This window comes from Sardina pilchardus, chromosome 6, assembly GCF_963854185.1.
Source record: "Sardina pilchardus chromosome 6, fSarPil1.1, whole genome shotgun sequence".
In the NCBI taxonomy this organism is placed as follows: domain Eukaryota; kingdom Metazoa; phylum Chordata; class Actinopteri; order Clupeiformes; family Clupeidae; genus Sardina; species Sardina pilchardus.
The window spans coordinates 13,722,578-13,750,077 of record NC_084999.1 but is presented as its reverse complement, the minus strand read 5'-3'; the positions used below and the strand labels follow the sequence as shown (position 1 = coordinate 13,750,077).

General features: G+C 51.4%; 1 protein-coding gene across 2 annotated transcripts in view; it reads right to left on the bottom strand.

The window, feature by feature from the left end:
• The window catches only part of LOC134082664 (intermembrane lipid transfer protein VPS13B-like), a 360,061-nt gene that overhangs the window by 320,539 nt on the left and 12,022 nt on the right, over positions 1 to 27,500 (bottom strand). For both annotated transcript variants that reach the window (XM_062538539.1, XM_062538538.1), the window contains exons 4-7: positions 12,136 to 12,256; positions 3,737 to 3,904; positions 2,291 to 2,472; positions 1,148 to 1,322 (exon numbers count right to left, since the gene is read on the bottom strand). In XM_062538539.1, the coding sequence (XP_062394523.1) occupies positions 1,148 to 1,322; positions 2,291 to 2,472; positions 3,737 to 3,904; positions 12,136 to 12,256 (646 nt within the window). The remainder of the gene's footprint in view (positions 1 to 1,147; positions 1,323 to 2,290; positions 2,473 to 3,736; positions 3,905 to 12,135; positions 12,257 to 27,500) is intronic.

Here is a 27,500-nt window from a genome sequence, read left to right as displayed (position 1 = left end):
ATACACGTATATGCCCTTTCAGACAAACAAACAGTTACACACACACACACACACACACACACACACACACACACACACACAAACACACACACACAACCCAGAGTCTGGTCAGCAGGAGAGTGTAGTGGAAGAGAACACAGTCAAGCTGGTTGAGAGAAACTCTGTTTCGGCCATTTTGTGAGGGCGGATTTTTCCTCTTCTCCTCTCTGCTCTTATTTTATATGGAGGAGTTTTGTTTCTCTTTTCGCATCCTCCCCCTGAGCCCTGGCAGATGGAGGAGATCAGGCCCCAACAACGACAGTCTGTGTCCAGTTATTCTGCCCGCTGCTTGACCGGGTGAGCTTTTGTGTTTGTGTCCATACGCATGTGTGTCTGTGAGTGTGTGTGTGTGTGTGTGTGTGTGTGTGTGTGTGTGTGCGTCTGTGAGAGTGTGTGTCTATGAGTGTGTGTATGTGTGTGTGTGTCTGTGAGTGTGTGTGTGTGTGTCTGTTAGAGTGTGTGTGTCAATGAGTGTGTGTGTGTGTGCGTGTCTGTGTCTATGAGTGTGTGTGTGTGTGTGTGTGTGTGTGTGTGTGTTTTCGAGGAGGGCTACGAGGAACACGCCACGGTCTAACTGATGTTCAATGTGCCGTTCCCTAACAGCGACCGTCCCTGTGCACTGAAGTGGAGCAGCACACGCTGCGCGGGGAGTGGGGCAGAGACCATGAGTCACCCACCAGAGGAGTGGGGGGGGGGGGGGGGGGGGGGGTCCCGCTGTGTGCTCAACAAACAAACACACAGGCAGGCCTCACACACACACACACACACACACACACACACACACACACACACACACACACACACACACACACACACACACACACACACACACACACACACACACACACACACACAGAGCAGTCAAGTGGCAGGCCAAAAAAAAGATACCGCTAAAAATATCCAGGAATATGAGCAAAGCTAAAAATATGTCCGGCTCTTCAGAGCAAGAGAGAGAATCCTTCTTCAATGAGTGTAAGGAAACAATTAAGCACTTGAGGTCAACTGAGGGCCCATCTGTGCTGTGAGCTACTTTAATTTGACCAAAGGCTCAGTGTGGTCAGTTGGGTGACCCGTCTGTCGGGGGCGTTTGATCATCTGTCGTCCTCACCTGGGATGCTGACCACCACCTCCCGGGCACTGCCCGCGCCCTCGTCGCCGTCCGCCTCCTTGGTGGTGCCGATCTCGCCGTAGTACAGTGCCAGGGCCAGCTCCATGACGCGGATGAACATGGGCAGCTGCTGGTCAGTCATGGACAGCTTCAGGCTCTCCACCATGGTCTGGATCTGTGTGGATAAAGACACGCGCACACGCACGCAAACACACACACACACACACACACACACACACACACACACACACACACACACACACACACACACACACACACACACACACACACACACACACACACACACACACACACACACACACACACACACACACACACACACACACACACACACACACACACACACACACACACACAGGAAGAGACACATGCGCACACACACGCACACACACACACACAATCAAACAGATCCACACACACCAACACAGAACCGTCAGTCAGCATCTATAAATGTGGACCACCCCCTCCCCGATCGCCCCAAACCAAAAACCACAGTGGCGGCCCAAATAACGGCCAGACACATTACTGAGATGTCTCAAATGTTTCATCTCAGTGCGTCCGTTTCAGCTCTTCCCACAACCAGAGCGTCCTGACGCGAGGACCCCGCAGCCTCTCTGGGATGGGGAGCGGTAGCAGGCGGCGGTCTGCAGCCCGGGCCATCAGGCTACCGGTGACAAGAGGCGCTTGGCTATGGGAGAGGACGCACGGACACGTCCCACTTCCGCTCCGCCCTCTCTCTCTCTCTCCATGTGTGAAGTATTAAGGCAGTGCAGACAGAAATGAAATTATTAACACCGCCAAACTCCCAGTCCCCTCGCCACTCTATAATGTAAACAAGAGCCAGGCCACTTAGGCTGGGCAGAAAGAGAGGGAGAGAAAGAGAGGGAGAAGTGCAGAGAGGGGCTGAGAGGAGTGAGAGAGAGAGAGAAAGAGAGGGAAAATAAAGAAAGAAGAGAGAGGAGAGAGCGCACACAAGAAAGAGTGTGAAAGTGCAAGAATAAAGAAGAGGAAGAGAGGCATGGGGAGAGAAGGACAGATGGAGAGATAGAGAGAGAGAGAGAGAGAGAGAGATGGAAGGATGGAGCGAGTGATGAGTGCATGGCGTGCGGGCGGGCGGCTCACTTTGATGACGGCCGGTATCTTGGAGTTGATGTTGTCGTAGGTGAAGTGCAGGCGCGTGCGGAAGGAGCACTTGTAGAGCAGCGGGTCCTGGTAGAACTCGATCTTCCCGCTGGCGTTCCTCTTGTCCAGACACACCGTGCAGTCCGAGAAGTTGATCACCTTCCGCAGCACCAGGTCGGGAGCTGGACAGGAGGACAAAGACCGCGACACAAATGAGCAAAGGACGAGCACAGAAGAGGAGCTAGGAGAGAATGACTTAGGCTAACTAAAGCCAACTTAAAATGTAACGTAAAATCAATGTGCTGATTTAACATTAGGCTCAAACATGCCACGCAATAGCTATAGTTCATGCACAAGAACCCTGCTTGCTGATAGACTAGACAAAGTGTTTGCTGTTTGCCCGCCATTAAAATTAGGGCCCATTGAGATGTGGAGACTTTTATTTAACGGATGTGTTTCTACCCACAGGCTTTCATCAAGAGTGAAAGCAATTGCTCTGGGGACAGGCGATCGCACACATAAAAAATCCATTTGTGCTCCACCACACAAGTGCTGCTGGACTCGTTTCCACGCACAGACAGGCGGGCAGAGTGTTGACACAGGAAATCGAGAGCTTCCCCACAGCTCAATCCCAGGGCCAATTATTACACTCATCTGTCGATATAAATTTCCAGCCCGTTCAGATGTTAAAAATACGACAGCCCGTAAATCAGCGTCTCCTTTGATGTCGCTTTTCCGGGGCTATCAGCCGTGGCTGTTTTCAGCGCCGAGTTCAAAGGCAGCCACCTTTACAAGCGACTGTTGCTGCTATTGTTGCTTATTGTCGCCATTGCCAACCTCCTTAAAGTATGCTCTATAAATTTCATAATGCGGGCTATTTCTATTACTATTGATGTGATACGTCACCGTTGGCCAGTTTAAGACATCATATTGGCATGCTCCATAGGAATAGGCTACTAGACAACATCTATGGAATGCTATGGAGTGTTACTGCCGCCTTTACATAGTGTCCACCCACGGTCCGGCCTATACTTGGCCCAGCCTAAGCTGAAGATTGCAGCTCATCACGCACAGGACTAGCAAACATACACAGTCTCAACTGTGAAATAGACTATTGGTCATCATCTAGGCTATGGAATGCCCAGGGCTATTTACATTTGGCACCCTTTATACTGTATCCAGGCAACCCCATACTATATTCATATACTGTAACGTGTAAAGGTTGCAGCAAAAGCACTTGTCTTGTAATAAGATATACACCTGCATTTCGTTGTACTTTTCTACTTATGCAGAGACAATAAGGTTAAATCTGAATCTACAAAAAAATAAATAAAGAACATTTGCAGGGCAAAATCCATTATACATCCTGTGTTACACGCTCACACACACACGCACACACACACACACACAAAGAGAATGGCTGTGCCATAAATGTGGAAGCCCCACCAGCGATGTCCATGAAGGCCCTGTCCCACATCTCGTCTACAGTGTAGCACTCGGCAGAGGTGATGTTGACCGACAGCACAATGTCGTCCTCCACGTACTTCAGGATGAGGTTGTTCACCACAATGTTGACGTTGTTGGCCACCCGCCTGATCAAGCTCTGGACATATCCTAAGGAAGAGACAGAGAGAGAGAGAAAGAGAGAATATATCTATCAACACTATATCCAACATAATGAGAAACTGGGCACGTGTTGCGTCCTTGTGGCATGTAAGGACAGCATGCAATGCTGTGACCACTCTCACGACCAACAAAGACTGACCCACTGGTTGCAGAGCGACATTAGTTCAATATTACGGTAATTCTGGGGCTGACAACCACAAAAGCTAAAACGAAATGCCATCGGCAACATGCAGTCATGATAAACTAGTACACGACTTAGCATATTCCTGTCGCTGTCAAAAACACATACCACACCAACACACACACACACACACACACACACACACACACACACACACACACACACACACACACACACACACACACCCTTCGTCTGGACTATGTGACAAGCGGACATTGCAGGCAAGTCAATTGGGTCTTTCAACGACACAGAGAGTAAAGACTGGAAAAATCAAGCCGTTGAACAGAGAGACGGAACATCAGGAACACAAGAGAAGGTGAGAGAGGGAGGAAAAAGAGAGAGAGAGAGAGAGAAAGTAACAAGAATGAGTGAGTGTGTGTGAGAGTGTGTGAGTGTGAGTGTGTGTGTGTGTGTGTGTGTGTGTGTGTGTGTGTGCATACTGTGAGCAAGGTTGGGTTTCAGCGGTGCTTGGGGAGCTATCTTGCAGTGTTACCAGTCACTCCTAACAGCACACCAACGCAGGGAAACAGAAGCTCGTGAGGAAAAACATACATGGTAAGGTCATTACTCAACAAAGTACGAAAGAACTTAAAATATTACAGACAGGGGAGTTTCGACCATAAAATATGAAAATATACAGCAATAAATCCTCTTAACCACAGCCCCAATGACATTATTCATTCCTCTCTTGTACTGTTAAACACAGCAACTCAGAGTTAAACGTATAAAAGTTTAATGCTTTTTCCTTGTTTTCCAACCCAAATGTTTGTCTTCCTGCAAGTACATGCCTCTTCGAGACAGTGACACAAACGACAATTAACGCGACCTGTGATGTATCGCTGAATAAGAAAAAGAATCCTAAACCCCCACTTAGGCCATAGTGTTCGTTCATAGTTTTCCCCCCTAATTCTCCAACGTCGTGAAATGTCCAATCCCCAGTCCCCGTGTCTGTCCCGTCCAGCGTGCAGAGTGAGTAATGGCGAAATTAAACTTAGTAACTGGCCGCTCGGACATCTGGAAAGCCTCTACCCCGTAATAACTGCTCTTGGAAGACAAATAAGAGATACTTCAGCGATGGAAGTGGAGCTTTTATGACAGGAGTGAAAGAGCCTATTCCGAGGTTAGGAAGTATCAGCCGAATGGGGACCCGGGACACCAGTGGCCATGCATGTACACACACACACACACACACACACACAAACATAAATGCAAGCACACACTCAAACACGCACGCACACACACACACACACAAACATAAATGCAACCACACACTCAAACACGCACACACACACACACACACACACACACACACACACACACACACACACACACACACACACACACACACACACACACACACACACACACACACACACACACACACACACACAGTTGTGGAGGTGAAGCTGTGTCTGAGCGTGTCCATGATGTGCGAGATGGCTCTCCAGAGGGCCGCCTGCTGCGCCAGGATATCAGAGCAGCTCAACGCCACTCCTCTGACCTCACATCATTTCCTCTCACACCGCGGGGACAGAGGAAGAGAGATTGTACACATGGCTACAGCCAACACCGCCCCAGGGTGTGTGTGTGTGTGTGTGTGTGTGTGTGTGTGTGTGTGTGTGTGTGTGTGTGTGTTTCTGAGCAGGGTGTTAGGGTCACTCCGAGGGCCTGCATGGCGCACCTGCGGAGGGGCCATGAAGTGACGCTTGGCCCCCCGTCGATCACCCCTCTGGATCCAATTTACCCAGCACCAACACAAGACCTATGTGTCCACTCTCTCTCTCTCCCTCTCCTCTCCTCCCTCTCTCTTTCACTCTCTCTCTCTCACGCACGCACACTCCTTCTCCCTCTCCTTTCTTCTCACTCACTCTCAATCTCTCTCTCTCTCTCTCCTTCTCTGACTCACCCTCTCCCTCTCCTTCCTCCCTCTTGTCTCTCACTCTTCCTCTCCTCCTCTCCTCCTCCACTCGCTCGCTCGCTCCCTCTCTCGACGAGTCTCTGCGCAGCGTGCCGCTTCAATAAACAGTTGACACAGCCAGCACCTGTGACTGGGCCCCGTCGGGATGAGGCCCACTTAAATCTCCTCGACCATAAAATGACTGGAAAAACCAACCTCTTTATGCGATCAGCGCACAGGCCAAGGCCCAGAGTCTCCTCAGTGCAGTTCAGGAAAGAAACCCTATACCGCCCCGTGTTCTCCTTTTTTCCTATTGACGGAGGGTATTAGTGGCTATTAGTGCTGCCAATTATTAGGGAACAAGGAGAGGAGTGACAAGGCTTTTCAGCAACACGGATGCACTGGGTAATATACTGTACAGTGTGCGTGTCTGTGGCATCGGTTTTTAAAGCCCACAGAAATAGATCTCATTTTAAGGTTGTTGCTTTCTATTTTTCTTTTTTTTTAAAAGCACAGCTACTCTCAAAAGCTGGCTATATAATACAACAGAATTATAAAAAGCTCCATTTTAGACCTCTGACAAATCTTTTATTTGTCTTCCAAGGGCAGTTATTAAGCGATACAATGTCAAAGCTTTCCAGATGGCTGAGCTGGTGTTCTTTAGCATATTGTTTAACTGAGCTGGTGTTCTTTAGCATATCGCCTGGTTGAGCTGGTGTTCTTTAGCATATTGTTTAACTGAGCTGGTGTTCTTTAGCATATTGCCTGGTTGAGCTGGTGTTCTTTAGCATATTGTTTAACTGAGCTGGTGTTCTTTAGCATATCGCTTGGTTGAGCTGATGTTCATTAGCATATTGGCTGGTTCAGCTGGTGTTCTTTAGCATATTGCCTGGTTGAGCTGGTGTTCTTTAGCTTATTGCCTGGTTGAGCTGGTGTTCTTTAGCTTATTGTTTAACTGAGCTGGTGTTCTTTAGCATATCGCCTGGTTGAGCTGTTGTTCTTTAGCATATTGCCTGGTTGAGCTGGTGTTCTTTAGCTTATTGTTTAACTGAGCTGGTGTTCTTTAGCATATTGTTTAACTGAGCTGGTGTTCTTTAGCATATCGCTTGGTTGAGCTGATGTTCATTAGCATATTGGCTGGTTCAGCTGGTGTTCTTTAGCATATTGCCTGGTTGAGCTGGTGTTCTTTAGCTTATTGCCTGGTTGAGCTGGTGTTCTTTAGCTTATTGTTTAACTGAGCTGGTGTTCTTTAGCATATCGCCTGGTTGAGCTGTTGTTCTTTAGCATATTGCCTGGTTGAGCTGGTGTTCTTTAGCTTATTGTTTAACTGAGCTGGTGTTCTTTAGCATATTGTTTTACTGAGCTGGTGTTCTTTAGCATATCGCCTGGTTGAGCTGGTGTTCTTTAGCATATTGCCTGGTTGAGCTGGTGTTCTTTAGCATATTGTTTAACTGAGCTGGTGTTCATTAGCATATTGGCTGGTTCAGCTGGTGTTCTTTAGCATATTGCCTGGTTGAGCTGGTGTTCTTTAGCATATTGCCTGGTTGAGCTGGTGTTCTTTAGCTTATTGTTTAACTGAGCTGGTGTTCTTTAGCATATTGTTTTACTGAGCTGGTGTTCTTTAGCATATCGCCTGGTTGAGCTGGTGTTCTTTAGCATATTGCCTGGTTGAGCTGGTGTTCTTTAGCATATTGCCTGGTTGAGCTGGTGTTCTTTAGCATATTGATTAACTGAGCTGGTGTTCTTTAGCATATTGTTTAACTGAGCTGGTGTTCTTTAGCATATCGCCTGGTTGAGCTGGAGTTCTTTAGCATATTGTTTAACTGAGCTGGTGTTCTTTAGCATATTGTTTAACTGAGCTGGTGTTCTTTAGCATATTGTTTAACTGAGCTGGTGTTCTTTAGCATATTGTTTAACTGAGCTGGTGTTCTTTAGCATATCGCCTGGTTGAGCTGGTGTTCTTTAGCATATTGTTGAACTGAGCTGGTGTTCTTTAGCATATTGTTTAACTGAGCTGGTGTTCTTTAGCATATTGTTTAACTGAGCTGGTGTTCTTTAGCATATCGCCTGGTTGAGCTGGTGTTCTTTAGCATATTGTTGAACTGAGCTGCTGTTCTTTAGCATATTGTTTAACTGAGCTGGTGTTCTTTAGCATATCGCCTGGTTGAGCTGGAGTTCTTTAGCATATCGCCTGGTTGAGCTGGTGCTCTGGCTCAGGGCCCAGTGCTCAGCTGTTGATATAATGCGCCGAGCGCGCCGCTCTCATCAGAGCCATGCCACTCCTTCAGATTTAGCTGCAGATTACAGCTTTACAATCTGCCCCTTTTTCTCCATTTCACAGTTCAGAGAGTCTTACCAGGGGCCACTCCGAGTGGTCGGCCAAGGAAGGGCCACTACTGCACAGCACAGAGGGGGATAGTAACTCAGACCAGTCTCTATCCTTAACCTAAGCCAGGCGCCATCTTTAACAAGACCAGCATAGACCAGTCTCCACCTTTAACTAGACTGTAATAAGATCAAAGAATAAAATGGAAAAGGAAGGGCTGTGAAATTTTGCATTTTGACCAGTGGCAGTAAATGGCTACAAAATAACAGTGACAGAATAAACTATCACAGGCACCCACAGACAAAACCCCGCAGGACAGTAGCTGTGTGTTTACAGCACCTCGTTAAGAGCACATGCAAGTGTGTGTGTGTGTATGTGTGTGTGTGTGTGTGTGTGTGTGCATGTGTGCGTGTGTGTGTGTGTGTGTGTGTGTGTGTGTGTGTGTGTGTGTGTGTGTGTGTGCATGTGTGTGTGTGTGTGTGTGTGTGTGTGTGTGTGTGTGTGTGTGTGTGTGTCTTTCATTTGCAGTGTGCGCTGCCATGATATTTAAGTTTAACTGCCCGAGCTAAATGTCCCATTTGCACAGGGACCGGGGACCCCAAGAGGAAATGCCAAAGGAGGTCACCAAAACTGCAAAAAAAGAGAGTCGCAAAACTATTCTGGGCGCTGAGCGCCTAGAAATAGCTCTTTTACCAGAGAATACATGGTGGATGCTGTAATTTTGGTGCAACAGAGAAACAGAAAGAGAGAGTGAGAGGGAGACAGAGAGGGAGAGGTGGAGAGAGAGAATCCAAGAGGGAGAGAATGAGAAGGGGGGCAGACAGGGGGATGTGTGTTAGAGGCAGACAGAAAAAAACAGAAGACAGACAGACAGACAGAAAGAGAGAAAGAGAACGATCCACAACGATAAAAGTGCTGAGGCCCGTTCCAGCAGACTGCAGATGCATGGCACTGACCACAAGTGGACAGCCTCTTCAGACACTCTCAGAAGGCCTCTGGTCAGAGACGGAGCATGCGCCGAAAAATAACAATGTATTCAAAACAATAACAGAGCATCAAAAAATATATGAACCTTAATCCCAGCCTCTGTGTGTGTGTGTGTGTGTGTGTGTGTGTGTGTGTGTGTGTGTGTGTGTGTGTGTGTGTGTGTGTGTAAGTGAAAGAGAAGGGGGAGAGTGTGTGCATACAGTGTATATGTATAGAGTCAAAACTGAGTGTGTGACAAGAGTTGATGATGTGTGGACGTGTGAGAAAATAAGTGTGTGTGTGTGTGTGTGTGTGTGTGTGTGTGTGTGTGTGTGTGTGTCTCTGAGTGTTGATGACTTGAGGATGCGCTGTGGCTGAGCCTGGGCAGCTGTGGTGAAGCGGGGGGGTGTGGGCACGCCTATGACGTGAGAGCCGGCGCTGTTTGAAAGAGCGGCCGGGCCCCGCCTGCGTGGGTGGGTGACGAGACGCCACGGCACGAGACTCAAAACAACACCACAGTCAGCGGGGCCCGAGGGACTCACTCCACCGACACTCACTGAGGAGCTCTCGCTCAACCACTCACAAGAAGAACACACGCTAATGCCTCCGTAGGGTTTGGAGGAGACTACAAAGAGAAGAGGAGAGGAAAACAGAGGGGACATGGGCGTAAAGATCACACTGTGTGTCCAACACTCCACACTCTGTCCAATCCGCTCTCCTCCTGCTCTTTGAGAGAGGGGGGGGGGGGGGTTTCTGATCAGCTTCACAGTGATTGGGCCAATCCTGAGCTAGCACACAATAACAATTCCTATGATAACAATTCCTATGGAATTACACACCTCAACCATCACGCTAAAACATTTACCGCTTGACCTGAAACCTTACACACAAAACACAAAAACAATGGATAGTGCACAACACTTTTTCCTCCCCTCTTTCAGATTGAACGGGATCAAGCGAATGACAGAGAGAGACGTTCACTGGCTGAGTGATCAGCATTTCTGCACAATGAATCCAGTGCCATGTGAGGGATTGTGAGAGGAGAGGGGGGGGGGAGTGAGGAAGAACTAAATAAATATACAGATGGGTGGGTGTCTGGGGCTGCTTGATCGCTCCAGTGGCTTGTGTGTTTTTGTTTGCATTAGCCAGTGCAGAGGAGGGAGAGGGGAGGAGAGGACAGGACAGGAGAGAGGAGAGGAGAGGAGAGGAGAGGAGGGACAGGATTAGTGGGTGTGAGCCTGATGACCACACAGCGGAGCAGAGGTTACCCCGAGTTCACCACTGCAAGCTGGGTAACAGAACAACGGGGCCCGGGCCAGCCTAACCAAGCCTGGCCTAACCCAGTGCATCCCAGCCCGGCTCTGCCTGACGAGGCCAGCAGGAGTAGGGGCCCCCTGGAGGCCTGGAGGGGGGTGGGAGATGGGGGTGCGAGGCAGGTCCCCTGCTTTCACAGCTGGGGGGCTGATGCTATCTCCCCGCAGCCGAGGAAGCGGATCCTCCCTGGGCACGAGCCCCAGGGTTCATGAGGGGGCTTGAGGGGCCTCCGCCACCACTGAGCCCTCAGCCAGGGACACGACAGTTGAGGAAACACCTCCTGGTTGTTTGCCATCTCACTTTCTTCCTCTTTCAGTGGTTCCGCTTTTTTTCTTCCAGCTTGCCTCTCCCTCTCCCTCTCTCTCCCTTTCCCTCTCTCTCTCCCTCTCTTTCTCTCCCTCCCTCTCTCTCTCTTCCTCCCTGTCTTTCTCTCTCTCTTTCTCTCCCTCTCTCTCCCACTCTCTCCCTCTCCCTCTCCCCCTCCCTCTCCCCCTCCCCCTCCCTCTCCCTCTCCCTCTCCCTCTCCCTCTCCCTCTCCCTCTCTCCATCTCTCCATCTCTCTCCCTCCCACCCTCTCTCGGTCCCTCTCTCTCCTTCATAGGTACACAAACAAGAACACTCGACGCAGCGTGCGCAAAGAAGCGATTTTAACAACCAGCGCCCGGCGAAAGGTCAAGCGATGGCTGGATATCCGAGCGCGCTGACCGCCCCTCATATACACCCCATTTTTGGGGCTCGTATAGGTCAGTGCGGCGGGGGCGTGCTTGCGGGCCGCATGAGTGACATAGCAGTGGAGCAGCAGCAGCGGCTGTGGCTTGGACGCCGCGCTGGTGTTAAGACCACGGACTGGGCTCCGCTCAGACACACACACACGCCGTAAATCAGGAGCAATGAGGGACACACACCAGTGTGGGGTCCTTCTGAGAAGCCCCTGGACACACACACACACACACACACACACACATATATATATATATACATACACATACACATACACACAGATTGTCATCCTGCCACTCAAAGCAAAAGAGATTATCGCCACACACACTTTGGCTGGAGCGTAGCCAAGTGCGCTCTCAACAAGGACAAAGAGGTGCAAAGGTCTGCTCGGTGCACAGAACATTTCCACCGCGCGCTGTACAGTGCTTAGTGAACCTCAACAGGATATGCTAGTACTGTTCTACTGCAGAGGGGACAGAGAAGAGGAGAGGAGAGGAGAGAAGAGAGTGGACAGAGAGAAGAGGAGAGAGGCCGGTGAGGTGAGGAGAGAGGAAAGGAAAATAAATAAAGGAGGAGAAAAGCGAGGAATCCTTGTCCAGGCACGGGGTCAAGTGGCCTTGCTGATAAGACACACTACACCGCCCGCTGATATATGGTCCTCGCCACACACACACACACACACACACACACACACACAAGCACACAAACACACACACACACATCTTCCCCCTCCCAAATACTCAGCCCAGGCCGTGGGGGGTGTTTGTGTGGGGAGGCAGGGCGTCGGGGTGGCCCATGGAGGTCTGCTCACTCACCTGGGGGCAGGTCCGGGTCCGTAGGGGCGGCCTGCTGCACCCGCCGGGGTTTGGCCAGGGACTTGGAGCTGTCGGACGCACTGCGACTGGTCGAGCTGGAGCCACAGCTCTCATGGTCATCCTGCACAGGGCAAAATAAACAACAGGAAGAGAGAGAGAAGGTAGCGATTAGAGGACAAGATCAAAAAGATGAAATGATGAAGAGAGATACTGCTGGAGGAAGGCTGGAGAATGTTTATCTTCCCCTTCTGTCCCCACACTATCTGTCTGTGTGCTAATAATAACACAATGACTCCCCACTGCTTGTGGGTGTTGAGGAACACATTTTGCACATGCTTTACATAATCAGAGAAAGCCGAGTGGGGTGTGTGTGTCTGTGTGTGTGTGGGGTGGGGGGTGTTGGGGTCACTCTGTACAATTAGCCACTCCTCTGTTAAATCACAGGCAAGAAAAATGGAAAGCATCTCCACATTCCATTGGGCACAAATGATGGGGCAGGGAGCAGGAGGAGAGGAGAGGAGAGGAGAGGAGAGGAGAGGAGAGCAGAGGAGAGGAGAGCAGAGAAGAGAAGAGAGGAGAGCAGAGGAGAGCAGGAGAGGAGAGGGCTGTGAGATGAGATGAGGAGAGGAGGAGAGAGAGGCCACAGACGGAGGTCCAGGTCACGCACCACTGAGGGAGTCCGCTGCGCTTTTACAACCACCTCCTGGGCTGCACAAATAAACCCCACCTCAAGGAGGAACACCAGCACTGCACTCTCTCTCTCTCTCTGTCTCCCTCTCTCTCTCTGTCTCCCTCTCTCTCTCTCTCTCTCTCTCTCTGTCTGTCTTTCTCACTCACCCACACTCCCCATCTCTCTCTCTCTCTATTCATCTCTCCTTTCCTCAGTCCGTCTCTAGTCTCTCTCCCTCCCTCTCTCTCTCTCTGTCTCAATCACTCCTCATCACTTACTCTTTCTCTAAGCCTCTCTCCCTATCTTTCATTCTCCACTCATCCATCCATCTTTCTTGTTCTCTCTCTCTCTCTTCCTCTCTTCATCCCCCATCATGTCAGTGGCACTCAGTCATGCAGAGGAATGTGGGAATGGCAGAGGTAGGAATGGGGAGGGGAAACTCCCCCCCACCCCCCTCGCAGGAGAAGAGCCCCTAGAGTAAACACAGGGCGGGCGGAGCGCAGTTATTTATTGGCTGGCCAAGGCGAGTGCCCCCCCATAAAAGAGCCCAACGGGCCACAAGATGAGGTGCAACAAAAACAATTAGAGCCTTGAGGAAACCCAGTGCCCACACTCAACTGGCCTGGGTGCTGGTGCTGTGGGGGGTGTTGTAGACCAGCACACACACACATACACACACACACACACACACACACAGACACACACACACACACACACACACACAATCAGAAGGCGGCTTACTCATTTAACAAGTGATCTGTTTACAGCTCTGTTTCCAGGCTCTGTTAAGGACACGGGGCAACACACCAAGTGCAGGATAAACGGTAATGGCCAGAGCCAGGGTCAGCCCATCACTGGCCCACTCACCAACAGCCCATTAGGGCAATAAAAGTGACCATTACGCCTCGCTCGTGTTGGCACAGACGCATGGCCACCGGGGGCAAAGGTCAGAATAATGACAAACTGTTTTAAGGCAGAGAATCCGGTCAGAACCTTGAGGGAGAAGTCATGGAAACACTTCAATCATTTAGCCTTATCTGGCCATGTCAACGTCCCTGCCCCCCCGCTCCCCTCCCCCCCCCCTGCCTGCTCTATGGCTGCCATAAAACTCAAACGTCCTAACGAAGACCTGAAAAGCCCCGCCGGACGTCCACAGAGGCGTCTGATGGTCAGCATGTTCTGTAGCTGCACCGAGAGAACAAGGAACGAACAATACCGAGGTCACGTGTAAGATTCCAGAGCAGCACCCACCATATCTATGCCCATCATGGGGGGGTGGGGGCTGGGGGGGGGGGGGGCAGTGGCTCAGGAAGTAGAGGAGTCAGTCAGCCACCGGTCAGCCAGCAGCTCCTCCTGACTCTGGGGAGGTGTCCTTGGGCAGCACACTGCACCCGGAACTCCCAGGTCGGAGCCTTGCGTAGCAGCCTTCGCTTTCAGTGTGTGTGTGAGCGGGTGAATGTGAGGGATTCCTCAGTCCAGCGCTGTGGCTGCTCAGAGGAGGGGAGAGGCTGCTTTACTGTACCCATTATCACCCACTATCTGGACTGGGCCTTATCTGGGCCTTATCTGGGCCTTATCTGAGCCGGAGGCTGCTCGGGGTAAGACTGGTAACACTGAGGGGAGAGAGCGCGGGCCTGATTGGTGTCCAGCGGAGGAATGTGTTGACAGGCACGGCAGGCTCGGCCTGATCTGTGTTAAGAGGTCAGAGGGCTCCGCTGGGTGTGTAGAGGTGAGAGGGGGGTGAGCTGCTATGTCCAGCTCTGAGAGTCCTACCTACTTTGTGTTTGGAACAATGGTGCTTGCTATATTTACATTTATTCATTTAGCAGACGCTTTTATCCAAATCGATTTACATTTATATCACTCAATATTACAAGGGCCTTTCTCCCCAGAGTAACTGAAGGTTAAGTGCCTTGCTCAAGGGCACAATGTTGAAAGCCGGGAATTGAACCCACAGCTAGTCAGGCTACTGCATGCATGCTAGCCCAGCTACTTAGCCACTATGCTACCACTGCCCCTTTGCTGAAACAAAATCACCGTCAGTAGGGCCCAACTGCCACACTTTCCCCCATCTGTCACCCTACGTGTCTTTCTTTGCTTCCCTTTGCTTATTCTAATTATGTCTCTTTATCTGCCTGTGTCTCTTCATCCCTCTCTCTCTCTTTCTCTCTCTCTCTGTCTCTCTCTCTCTAGATTGACAGAGTACGGTAATGAGCTCTCCGCTTGCGGCTGATGAAGATTACATTTTAAACGTGCCCCGCATAATGGAAGGAGGTGGTGGTTGCTCTTGAAGATGCAGAGCTCTATAGCGCCGGCGTGCTAACGTAAACAGACCTACGCCAAAACAGGCAACAAAAGGCACCCAGGCAAAAATATTTACGCGCCGCCGTGGCCAGCGCCTGGATGCCCGTGCGGGCCCCACGCGGCGTTTTCCACTCGCCTCGGTAAACACAGCGCCCAGGAATAATAAATAATCTCATCAGAGCCCAAATTATGAGCTCGGGGCAATAATAAGAAGTAGATTATTGCTGATTGCTAACACCTCATTTTCCAGTCCCTCTTCTTCTTCTTCTGATGGAGGGGCGAGGGCTGGGGTAGTGGAGGGATTTGATTGGTTCTCGTTGAAAGAATACAACGTGTGTATACAAAAGTAGCGTTTCTGGGAAGTGGTGTTGGTGTGGCGTTGTTTTTCTCTCGCGCACTCGATTGTAAAGCTCATCTCCACTCAATCATCTCCTTCATCAATCATGCATATCAACACATCTTCAGCACACATGTCCATCCAAGACCACCAGCTCCACAGCCCGGAGGTTCAGCCAGGCTACGGGAGCCGCGCTAGCTGCAGACGTCTGCGGGTTCAACGAGGGTGCTCGTGCTGCTGGAGCTTCAGAGCGCCACAAGTTCAGCACGGATGCTGCTGAAGCAGTTCTAAACTCTTCCATTCGAACTCAGACTTCGCGCTGACTGGGGAGGTCTTGACCAGAGGAGAGTTGGACTGTTTGTGGCGTTTCACAGGAGGAAGGGGAGGGAGAGTCTCTGTGTGTGTGTGTGTGTGTGTGCGTGTGTGCGTGTGTGTGTGTGTGCGTGCGTGCGTGCGTGCGTGCGTGCGTGCGTGCGTGCGTGCGTGCGTGCGTGCGTGTGTGCACGCATTTCTGGGGGAAAGCCTTGGGACAGATGCAGGCATTCCCAGCTCTCAGCTGCTGGGGGTTAGGAGTGGAGGGGAGGGGCGGGGAGAGGGCGTGGGGGCAAAGTGATCTGGGCCATGAGCACAGCACAGAGCATGGAGGCAGAGAGAGAGAGACAGACTCACACAGAAGAATGCTAATCAGGCTAGCAAACAAATGAACTGTCCCATAGCCAGGCAGACAGACTCACAGCGAGAGAGAGAGTGAGAGAACCAGGGTAGGGAGGACTGAGGGCAGACAGAGACAGAGGAGGAGAGGACTGAAGTGCTGAGGGCGGAGAGCAGCCCCTGACCCCCTCTCACCCCACCGCTCTCCCTCTCTCTGCCCAGAGCCCTGTCCTCTGTCACGGCCCCGACTGGTGAGTGACAGCCGAGGGGAGACCCCCTACTCAGAGGGTAAGTGGGCACCCATGGAGGGGTTAGGGGGCACAGGAAGGTGAGGTGTGCGGCCCCCTGACACCCCTCCAACACACACACACACACACACACACACACACGTCTGGCTCACTGATAGGCAGCATGGCGGCCTTGTCTGGAGGGTAAACCCTGAAGTGTGACCCACACACACACTCACACACACACATTTACCCCCTCCCTCCCTCTCCAAACACAGAGGCTAAGGGAGGCACGCTGTGTAAACACAATGATAGAAAGCACACTGCTCTCGATACCCCCGACCCACTACTCCGCCCCCACCCGCCCCCCTCCAAATAATACTTGCTCGCTGAAAAAAAAAAAAATTGTTCCCTGATTAGGCAAGATACACAGGACTCGAGCTGACGTCACTCTAACAAGCAAATCTAAGCAGCGGGAACGAAGTTAGGGCAGACAAAATAACAGAGCAGGGTTTGTTTTCAGTGAGGGAAAAAAACGAACGAGCGTAGATAGACTTGGCACGTGGCCTAGACGCTTTAGTTGGGCGAAGATAGCGCTGTTTATCATGTCCATAGATTGGCCCTGAGTACAACAGTGTGTTGTTAAGACACAAGCCTTGGATGTTTGAACAACTAACCCTCGCGGGATGACTTATTTTGGTTCGGGAGCGTGCCAGGTATATTTTGATAAATCACGTCTGTACTTCATTTTGGACACCACGGCTAAAATCCTAACTCTGAGATTTTTTGTCAGTGCTGTTCACGTCAATGGCATGAATCAAGTCAACAGGCACTGGCTGAGAAACATGTTTCTGTGAACGTTCTCCAACGCTGGTACAGCGTTACAGGAGTTTGCCTTGTTGGAGACGCTTAACTCTCAACCCAGGCAGTGGGTGTCACGGCCTGTTTCTGTTACTTTTTCACCTAGTGAACTCAGAATGACATCAACACTCAGCCCTTCCCCCAACACACACACACACACCCCTCCCCACCCCAAGAGACACTCCCATCAGGAGGGGGGTGGTGGATGAGGGGGAAGGGGGGGTGTGATGGCTGGGTGCAACGCCGCTGGTATGGAAAAACAAACGGAGGGAACCCGACTCACTCTTATCTCCATCAGACTCCCCCGCTGGGTCTCTCACACACACACACACACACACACACACACACACACACACACACACACACACACACACACACACACACACACACACACACACACACACACACACACACACACACACACACACACACACACACACACACACACACACACACACACACACACACACACCAAGACCCCTTCACCAGCAACTTCCGCTTCACTCTTGCCCTGCCCAGGGCTTTCCTCCTCCTCCTGGGAGAAGGCACTCAGCCAGTCCTTGACCACAGCACCCCTCCACCAGTGCACAGCCATACGGGGGCAGGACTGCAACCCCATCTCAGGGGGCCCATGGAGCTTCCAGGGGATGTGGACAGCGACCAAATCCTAAGCCAGAGACAAGGACGGTTGTGCTGGAACTAACGTGAAGTTGAGCCAGGTCCAGCTGTGGAAGGCGAGAACCAAGAACTAATTTTATCAACTTCCAGAACCTCATAGAACTGTGCTGTCTGCATTCCCTGATGGTCACGGGGCTTGGGGCGTTGTGTGGGTGTTGTGTGGGTGTTGTGTGTGTGTATGTGTGTGTGTGTGTGTGTGTGTGTATGGGTGCATGTGTGTGTGTGGGGTTGAGTATTGGGGGTGTGTGGGTACAGCGTGACCTGCTGGAGAGGGGTGAGGAATCTGGCTGGGGCTGCCCTCATCCCTCCTCATCTCCCTCATATCAACACTCACGCCGCCAACGCACCATACACACACAGCAATCAACCCGCACATTGTTGTTTTTTTTTTCTCGAAAGGGATGACACCCATCTGATGGAATGGATTCCAGCTGGCACAGAGAAAGAGAGACAGAGAGGGAGAGAGTGCACGCGCGATAGAGAGAAACAGAGAAAGTGCACGTGAGAGAGACAGAGAAAGTGCGAAAGAGAGAGAGAGAGAACAAGTGATACCAAAAGACGTGGAGGCAGACGAGAGAATGAAACATGTGTAGGTTAAATATAACATGACAGACAAGGTGTGTGTGTGTGTGTGTGGGGGGGGGGGGGGGGTGCACAGGCATGTGAAGCGGATAGAGAGGCAGAAATAAACAAGGAAATTAGAGCTGCTCTGTGAAGAACTTACAAGCTCAACACAACTGCCTCCCATCAGCACCCACTCACACCTAAGAGAGTGCACGTCAGATGCCTAAGAGCAATGAGCCCGTAATGTCTTTTTAATGAACGTGTAACCGATGCTGAGAAAGCCATGGGCCCGTGATTAAAGGCCCTGCTGCTCTCCCCTCTCTCCTCCTCCTCCAAGCTTCCACAGAGTCCTGCAAGAAAACATGGCCGCCGCCGCCGCCGCCGCTGGATCTCCAGTGCGGGAGGCCGTAAAAAGAGCTGACTCCACTATCAAGAGCCGTGCAGCTGGGGAATCCGTGGCGAATCGCCGGGGATTAAAAAGCCGAATCCGACTCCGGTGAGTGCGCCGGACTATTAGCCTGGAGGGCCGGCTGATTAATCATCTCAATGAAAAGCAGCTCGTTACATAGAAATGTGTTTTGTTCGCGAGAGGCCTGGGAGAGTGGCGGCGCCGGGGCAACCAGCGGTGTTGGGTGGATGAAAAATGGGCGCCCGGAGAAACTGCGCCGCGAGCCTCGCCGGACTGTTGCAAATTTGGGAAGCTGCGCCGTTATTTTTTTTTTTACACTCATTTTTATTTTATTTTATTCATTTTTCATGAATAAGACACAAGTAAAGACACCGACACAGTCCTTTTCTGTGTGGACGCAACGTTTCTGTATAGAGAAGCGTTAGAAAAAAAACACAACAACAGTGGTGCTTGAAATAAACAGAGAAGGTATGCTAGTGTGCATGCAACCACTTGCTCACAGCACAAGCCCTGTGTGGTTATTCAAACGCATGGCTGCATTTTAATGCCCTCTATGCGGTCACTCCCAAACTCCAACATGACTAAACAGGCCCTGGGTGCTCTGCATGCTCGCCTCAGAGACGAGGCTCGGCCACACGCTCTTGCCTTGATCAAGCGGAGCGGCGCGTCGGGAATCGACAAGTCCTCGCTGCCTCGGGGGCTCAACATCGGCGGCGCTCGAAAAAAGACGAGGGGACGTTTAGTACACATTGGTTTCACTGCCGTTGGAGAAAGTGACACTTCAATTTCGACTGCAATTCAACACGACGCCACAAAAGTGGTCAGCCTGAGAAGGGACTCTCGCCGCAGTAGCCGAAGGTCACCGAGTTTGACGTGAGGCTGCTGAGCTGACAGACCGTCATACTAAACAGAGCTTTCTCGCGAAAGAAAAATTCAACCCACGTTCAATTCACATTTGTCATTCACCGACTTGGTTTTGGTTTTGAGACAGAAACATGAAAGATGCGAACCGATCGAGCCAATTTAAAATACATAAATAGCATACAATTATAAGGCTTCTATAAAACTACGCTCCAAGCCTAATTGCTTTAATGAAAACCACACACTGCAGCAGAACTAAACACTCAGCGAATGCTGAGCGTGTTTGTGTTTACGGCTCAGATAAACAAGGCACCCTGAATTTCAAACATCACTCACGTTCGAAAAAAAACTTCACTAAACATCCACCCAGCTGGGCTCGGCCCGAGGAGCTCTGTTTGTTGTTTTATACCAGGCTCCATTTTTTAGAACAGACATCTCTCAAAACAGCTCTCTCGCACCAAAAAATATTCGCTCAGCCACAACAAAGTGTGCGAGCCAGCAGCTTCCTCTGTTATCATTCTGAAAGCAGAGTTGTTTATGGGCCCGGCGATACCAAATGTGTTACTAAGCACATTCTAGCCCTGCATAATGTTACAATGAAAGCACTTGGTTCATTTTCCAAGCATGTGCTCCTTTCAGGAGCCAGAAATAAAAAAAACGTGTTCATAAAAAGGGACAAGTGGCCGGTGCCAGAACGCTGCATAATTACTAAACTATTTCCACGCTGAGAGCCTCGGGAAGGCACCGCTACGGCAGCGCTGATGTCATAGGCAGCCGGGCGCTGCCAAGACAGCCGTTGCTGTGCCCAAGTCAACCTTGGTATGTTTAATATCGGCCTCAAACAAGCCCAGAATAACAGCAAAAACAAACAGGGAGTCAGGTTGTGCACCGGCAGGCAGGCAGGCAGGCAGGCGGGCTGTGAGCTAAGGCTCCACACCGCTCCTCATTTTTCAGGCCCTTTTTTGTATAGAGAGACCTCTGAGCAAGGAAAACAAAAGGCCCTTTTTTGGGAGACAGGTTGACCTGCGGAGAGGTAATCGGTTGCAGCTATTTTTTCGGGCATACAAGGGGGCGCTGGAAAGGGGGCGTCCCGCGGCAGTGCCGAAGGGGCTGAGGCCCAGTCCCAGTCCCGGTCCCGCCGTCCGACGGAGCGACTCGTCCTGAACTCTCCTGCGCTGGAGCGACTGTGGATGCGTTTTAACGAGTGCAGCGTCTGCTCATCGTCCTCATCGTCCCGTCTCGTTAAAGGTCCTTTCTTGCGGCTGTTTATTACGTGACTCTCCGAGGATCAAACGCGGGCTTGCAAAACAATTAAGGCCCCCCTCCACAAGAAAACGGAGCAACACAACAATTAGGTCTCTTTTTTTTCCACGCTCGGTCTGGAGTGCAAAACCACAAGAAAGCTCTCTTGTGTTTACGGTACAGTAGCTGCTAGAGCCTTAAAATGTGAATAATGCGCTATAATTCGGGCTTGAGGGATAAGTCTGATATTTAAGGTATTCATGCAGAAAATCCCTCTTTGCTAAATGCTCCACTGTTTTGCCCCTACACTGCGCTAAACGCCGAACAGAGGAGCGCTTTCTCCTACTCTCGCTACAAACAACAACACGGCACGCTCTACCTCAGTGAAGCCACTACTGCCACTGGAGCAGGCCAAACACCTCGCACGCTGAAACAAAACCAGACTACCAAACATCAAAGGAGATGAAGAATCTATACAGTGCTCTAGCATGACATTCTTAGGGATTTAGTGAGCGAGTGGGAGAGTGGACCAAAATAACACGAGAGCATATAATAGAATAACACACTAGCTCAGTGGATTATGCGTTTTCCTTTAAGTGGAAAACATCCTTGTTACTCATCACTTACACTGACTAGACAGTGGCACTGAGGTTTATGACTACCACTGGGGGAGCGAGTAAAGCACATCCTCAAAAAAAGGAGGAGAGGAAAGAGGGGGAGAGAGTAGAGAGAAAAGAGAGAGGAAACATTATTCCAGAATATGTGCAAACAGTGTGAGAAAAGGGATAGTGAGAGGGAGGGGAGGGAGGGGAGGAGGGAGGGGGGGAGTGAGTGCATGATGAGTAAAAGAATGAAAGAGAAAGAAAGAACTGGAGGAAGAGAACGCAAGAGAGAGAGAATGAAAAGCAGGACAGAGGAGAGAGAAAATAAAAAGAAAGAGTTCCTGATTTAGAACAGAGTGGTTCCAGCTCTTCAGATGTCTCCATCAGCTAACCGCAACCTCAGCCCAAACATGTGAAGCATTCGGACTAGCCTGGCACAGCCTCCACCGCCCCCCCCCCCCCACACACACACCCCACCCCCACCCCCCTCCTGCTAATAACTGCAATGTGTTACAATAAAGCAATCCACACTGTCTGTCTGTCTGCCTGCCAGTCAGCCCCACACACACACACACACAAACACTCACACACACACACGCACAAATGTACACACACAATCAGAGGACAGGGGGGAAAATTCAAAACTCGTATCCAAAACCACAGCCTTTAATAGGAACCACTCATTAATTTCTAATACGCTAGCGTTTAGCGTTCCTGAGCGGGAAGTGAGCCTGACGCATCTGTGTGCGCTTTAAGGCCTCGGTAATGTGTTCCCTGAAACTCTGGAGGACACATTCGCAGTACGGCTTAAAATGGGAGCGGCGGTTAGACACGACTTTTAACGCGCGGATCGACGCGTTGGGATTTTTTTTCGCGGCACGGAACGGGTGTTGATGTCATCTTTCCGCCGTGTCGACGTTGACGCCCCTGACGGTCCAAACCCGACGCTTAATCTCTTTGGGGTTTCTCTCTCCGGCTCTGGGCTGAGGTCATCCGTCAACCTGAGGTCTCCTCACTCATCCCCTGCACGCTGACGCACAGAAGCCGTCGCTGATTGACGGACGTCGCGTTTCCTCGGCCCTCACGTGTGCGTGCGTGTGCGGAGAGGGTGTGTGTGTGGGGGTGGGAGTTGTGGGCGCGTGTGTGACGACGCCCCCCCCCCCCCCCCCACAGCCACCTCAGACGTCCATGCTCGTCCGGCGCTGTGACGGACAGGCGCAGATCCGTGCGGCGGTGGCCGGAGTCGCGCTCCGCGGCGGCGGCGGGAAAGCTGCAGCTATTTTGACAGCTTAATTGCACATGGGAGTTGCAGCTGCTGTTTTGCCGGAGATTCCGGGAGTTCCTCAGCGCCCCGGCCTGTAGTTACGCCCGCGACTGTAAACAAAGAGGGATCTACCTGGATCAGACGCGAGCCATTACCTGACGAGGGCCGGCCCCTGCGTGGGGGCTATGGGAGGACACAAGACGTTTACAGTAAGAGGGGCTCGGTGGAGTGCACGCACTCCTGTACCCTTGAGAGGAGACAGCCTCTCTCCAGTATAAGGGCACCGTGAACATGATGCCAGTCTTAAGCCCAGGGGGGTCACTTGTTTTCATCATTAATGTTGCAAATGCCTATTGTAGAAAGAAATCACTGAAGTCTAAAGCAATATCTTCATTGCCCATTATCAGCAACCATTCATCCAATGTCCCAAAGGCACATTCTGTTGACTAATCTGATATAATTTTAAAAGGCTAAGTGAGAAAACATTGGAGAACCCTTTTGCAATTACGTAAGCACATATAAACTTGAAAAGCTTTGTCCACGCCTGAGAACTTTAAATCGTGTAAATATCCACACACTCATTCTCTTTCATAGTGTTGTCAACTACACCTTTCAAAAGGGCAGGCTGGTACTGAAACCCTCACCAGACCTCAGTCATAAGAGCGAGGAAACAGAAATGTGTACGGAAGCGCTGCCAACTTCCAAAGTAGTAATGATTATCTTTCCAGAAACATCTCTCAGTAAGTGAGTGCTAAAGAGGTATCAGTCAACATTCAGAGGCCACGAGCCAGACACCTGATAGGCCACCTTGACTAACATGTCTTCAGCTACCGCGCAAACACATTCGTCTTTGAAGTGGAGTAGCCTTTTCCATCTGCACAACAGCAGGTTGGCATGACTGCTGTCCTACATTTAATAACCTCTGGATGATTCATTTCCAGTGCTAAGGCTGAGGGGGGTTGGGGGGGCTCACACAAGGGGACCGCCCGGGGGTTTGCTTGTACTGATGGGGAGCCCTTAGCCGATCCCCGAGAACACCCAACTCACTGTCAGCTGGAAATTATAAGCGTCTCAAAGTTTAGCAAAAGATTTAAGCAATTACAATGTAATTATAACACATGTACGTTCTTATCACGCCGGTCACTTGAAGAAGCAATGTGGTAAATCTCAAGCAGGCGATACACTTCTCCAAGCCTACAATGTTTATTATCTTTTCAGCTAACCATATGCTTTAGCAATCCCTTTTTTCTTCCCTCTCTCTCTCTCCATCCCTCCCTCCCTCTCCCTCTCTCTCTCTCCATCCATCCCCCTCACCCCCCCCCCCCCCCCCCCCCTCCACCGCCTCCCCACCACGAAGAGTGACATGTCAAGCAATTATTCCCACTACATTCTTCCTCTCTTAGCCGCACATCACAGGGCCCCGGTGCTGGCCCAGATAAAAGCAAACACACATCTCGCTCCAGCGCGCCCTCCAGCAAGTGGAGCCCATTTCCATCTCGACAACACACCAAAACAGGCCGGCCCCCGAACAAATAAAGCCTGCGCACGAGAGCCGCGTCCCTGGCGAAGGTAAATCCTTCCACCTCTGTTCACAGTTAGTGTTAAAATAATCAGTGTTTTCCAACCTTCCGACCACTTGGGTGTAAATAGACGTTAAGATAAACCCGTGCGGGAGAAAAAAAACGTTAAAAAAAAAAACGTGGCCACCGGCGAGCCGCGCTGATCACGGAGTAAACTACCGGATCGGCCGCCGAGAAAGGAAAAATCTCACACTTGCGAAAGACGGCGGGTGGCGCGGCGAGCTGCAACAGTCACATCCCATCAGAGCTGTTTGACAGAGGGGGAAAGGAGCGAGAAAAAAGACGGCTGCGGGGAGAAACGGCTACATATGACTTCAGTCCCGGCGTTCCCGACTAGAAAGGTGGAATTATGCGGAGGGTCAGCGGGGTGAGGGTCTGCTTAATGGAGTACACCAACCTAAACGAACGCTCCGGACCACCCACACGCTCCGCAACCCAGAGCCACTCCGGCAGTCTTCAAGGGCACCCGGGGGGAGTGGGGGGGGGGGGGGGGGGAGAAAAAAGGACCACAGTTACCACGTTACACATGAAACAGAGTTGTGTTCAAGACAAAAAAAAACCTACCACACACACACACACACACACACATACATACGAAAGGCCCGCTCTGCTCGGCTCAGCTCCCCTTTGCTCCCAGCAGTAGTTAAAACACACTGTGAAGTTTTATCATGTGCTACTGAAACAGTTTACCGAACACTTTAAGAGTATTTGCCAAATCACCTGCAAAACCCGTCTTTGAAGTGCAAACCCGGTCTCCATCGTCCTCCTGTGCCCCAATGGAGACGGGGCCACAGGGTGTGTTTCAACGTGGCTCTTAAAAGCCGAGCTGTGTGTAGACGTTGTGCTCTAGACCCATCCATTATGAGATAACTCCATTACTCTTTTTGGACGGCCGTGTATCCAGCACATCATCTGTGCGGCGCGCACGCGACTTCCCTTCCCCTCCATCCAATCAGCACTAATAATAAACCCGGGCTAATCCTCGAGAGGGCTAACCGCCATCATTTAAACATTTCATTACGCAGGGAAGAGAGAAAAGCCCCAAGATTATTGGAGAGCTTTCATCCTCCCATTAGCAGTAGCATGTATCTGGGGGCTGCTGGCGGTGGCGAAGAGCTGGGATTGGGAGGAGGCATCCTGTCCGGATTGCCCCCGAGGCACCAGAGTGGGGAGGTGTGTGTGTGTGTGTGTGTGTCTGTGTGTGTGTGTTAGGGGGGGGGGTGTAATGGCTGTCCTGTCTGTCCGTTGGAGGTGCATTGATCAGCAGCTGAGTCAGGCCGGCCCGGGAGCCTCTGGGTTTTTACTGGAGCTCCACGCTGCTTCCTGTGTCTGGGGGAAACGTCTGGGGGAAGCCACGGCAGCTGCAGCTCACGCTGCTGATGATCATCATCATGATGACGCTGCTGCTGCTGCTGCTGTTGTTGTTCCTCTGGAGCAGGCAGGCATATTTGCAGCACATTCCACCCGCTTAATGGCACCTTTTGGGGGGGGGGGGGGGGGGGCAAGACTAAGAGAACAGAACCAGCTCCTGATTTTTGAGAGGAACGAGCAGACAGACTCCTGTTCTGGGGGTCACATGGAAAACAGGTCCCGGCCGGCTCTCTGTGGCTGGCTCTGGTGAGAGAGCCATTAAAGCGTCTTTAGGGCATTGCTCAGAGTCCCTGAGTCACCCGGGGCAGACGCCTGGCGGCACGTTCACCCGAGCAGCGCTGAGGCGGGCACAATCAATTCCCGTTAGCACAGAACCCAGGGTGGGGAGGAGGGTGGTGGTGGCGGTGGTGGTGGTGGTGGTGGTGGGGGTGCGGTCAGGAGGCTGTGGTCTTGACTGCGGTCAGGTCTGGTGAGCCCCGGGCTGTGAGCGCATGGAGAAAGGGGGGAGACCAGGGCCACGAGGAGTGCACCGGACTACCAGGGGCGCCGGCTTTATGGGCCCTCGGGAGAGGTCAGCCTCGCAGCGGGGACCGACGCACATGGGAGACTGGGGGGACTGGACCGACTGCCGGGCCAGCGACCACAACGTCTGGCGATGACTACGAGCACGGCTATCCCCGTGACAAAAGTCCTCAGCTAACTTCAGTCACCGCTCAGGCATCGCAGTGGTGCGACTGCGTCTGCAAAAAAAAGCACCCGCCATAAAACTAGTAGTCGCTAATTACGGATGGCTGCGAATGAAATATCGCCTGTGTTCGCGTTTCAACAATGACACAATGGTCTCTCGCTCGCGATGTGCATAATTGCCGGGAAAAACAAGCGGCGTACATGGCTTCTGTGGCCGCCAGGCACCTCATCCATCAGCACACACAGTCCCCTCCAGTAGCGCCAGCAGTCTGCTACAGTGTGTGTGTGTGTGTGTGTGTGTGCTAAATCCATAAAGTTATGCTTCTGGAAACCACCAATATGAATTCGGCGGCAAATCACTTTCCGCTGCCCAGAGTGACACAACTCTGACTGGGAGAGTTCAAGGGCAGAGTGGAGTGGAAGCGTTTTTAAAAAGAGCAGACCGACATGGAACTGGTGCTGCGGTGGTAACAGGAGAATACCCCTGACTCTTTGGGCTTCTCTCTCTCTCTCTCTCTGGAGCACTTCTTGTTGAGCGGGGGCAGGGAGATGGAGTGTGTGTGCGTGTGTGTGTGTGTGTGTGTGTGTGCAACATTTAAGTTGCTTTTTGTCCTTGAAATTGGAAAGTTCAGCGCGCGGTCAAGCCTGGTGGTGTGACCAGTGGGTAAAAAGGACTGACGAGCTACAGACACCTCTGCTTATAACACACGACTAGGGTCAACAAACACCACATCACCGCCAATCACCGTCGCCACCTCCCAGCGCCTGCAGCTACCAAACAACAGGCCTCAAAGTAAGCAGCCGGCCATCTTGGTAGTGCCCGAGACCACAATGACCGGCTTGGCCCCTCGCTGCCACTGTTGTTAATGGCACACCGTCCTCGTGTGACTGAGCTCAACTTTAAGGCAAACATTGGCCATTACACCTTCCCTACGCTATACTCGACCCCTCCACCTCATCACCTCCACCTGCACCTCCTCCTTGTCCACCTCCACCTCCTCCCCCTCCACCTCATCGCCTCCACCTCCACCTCCTCCTCCTCCTCCTCCTCCTCCTG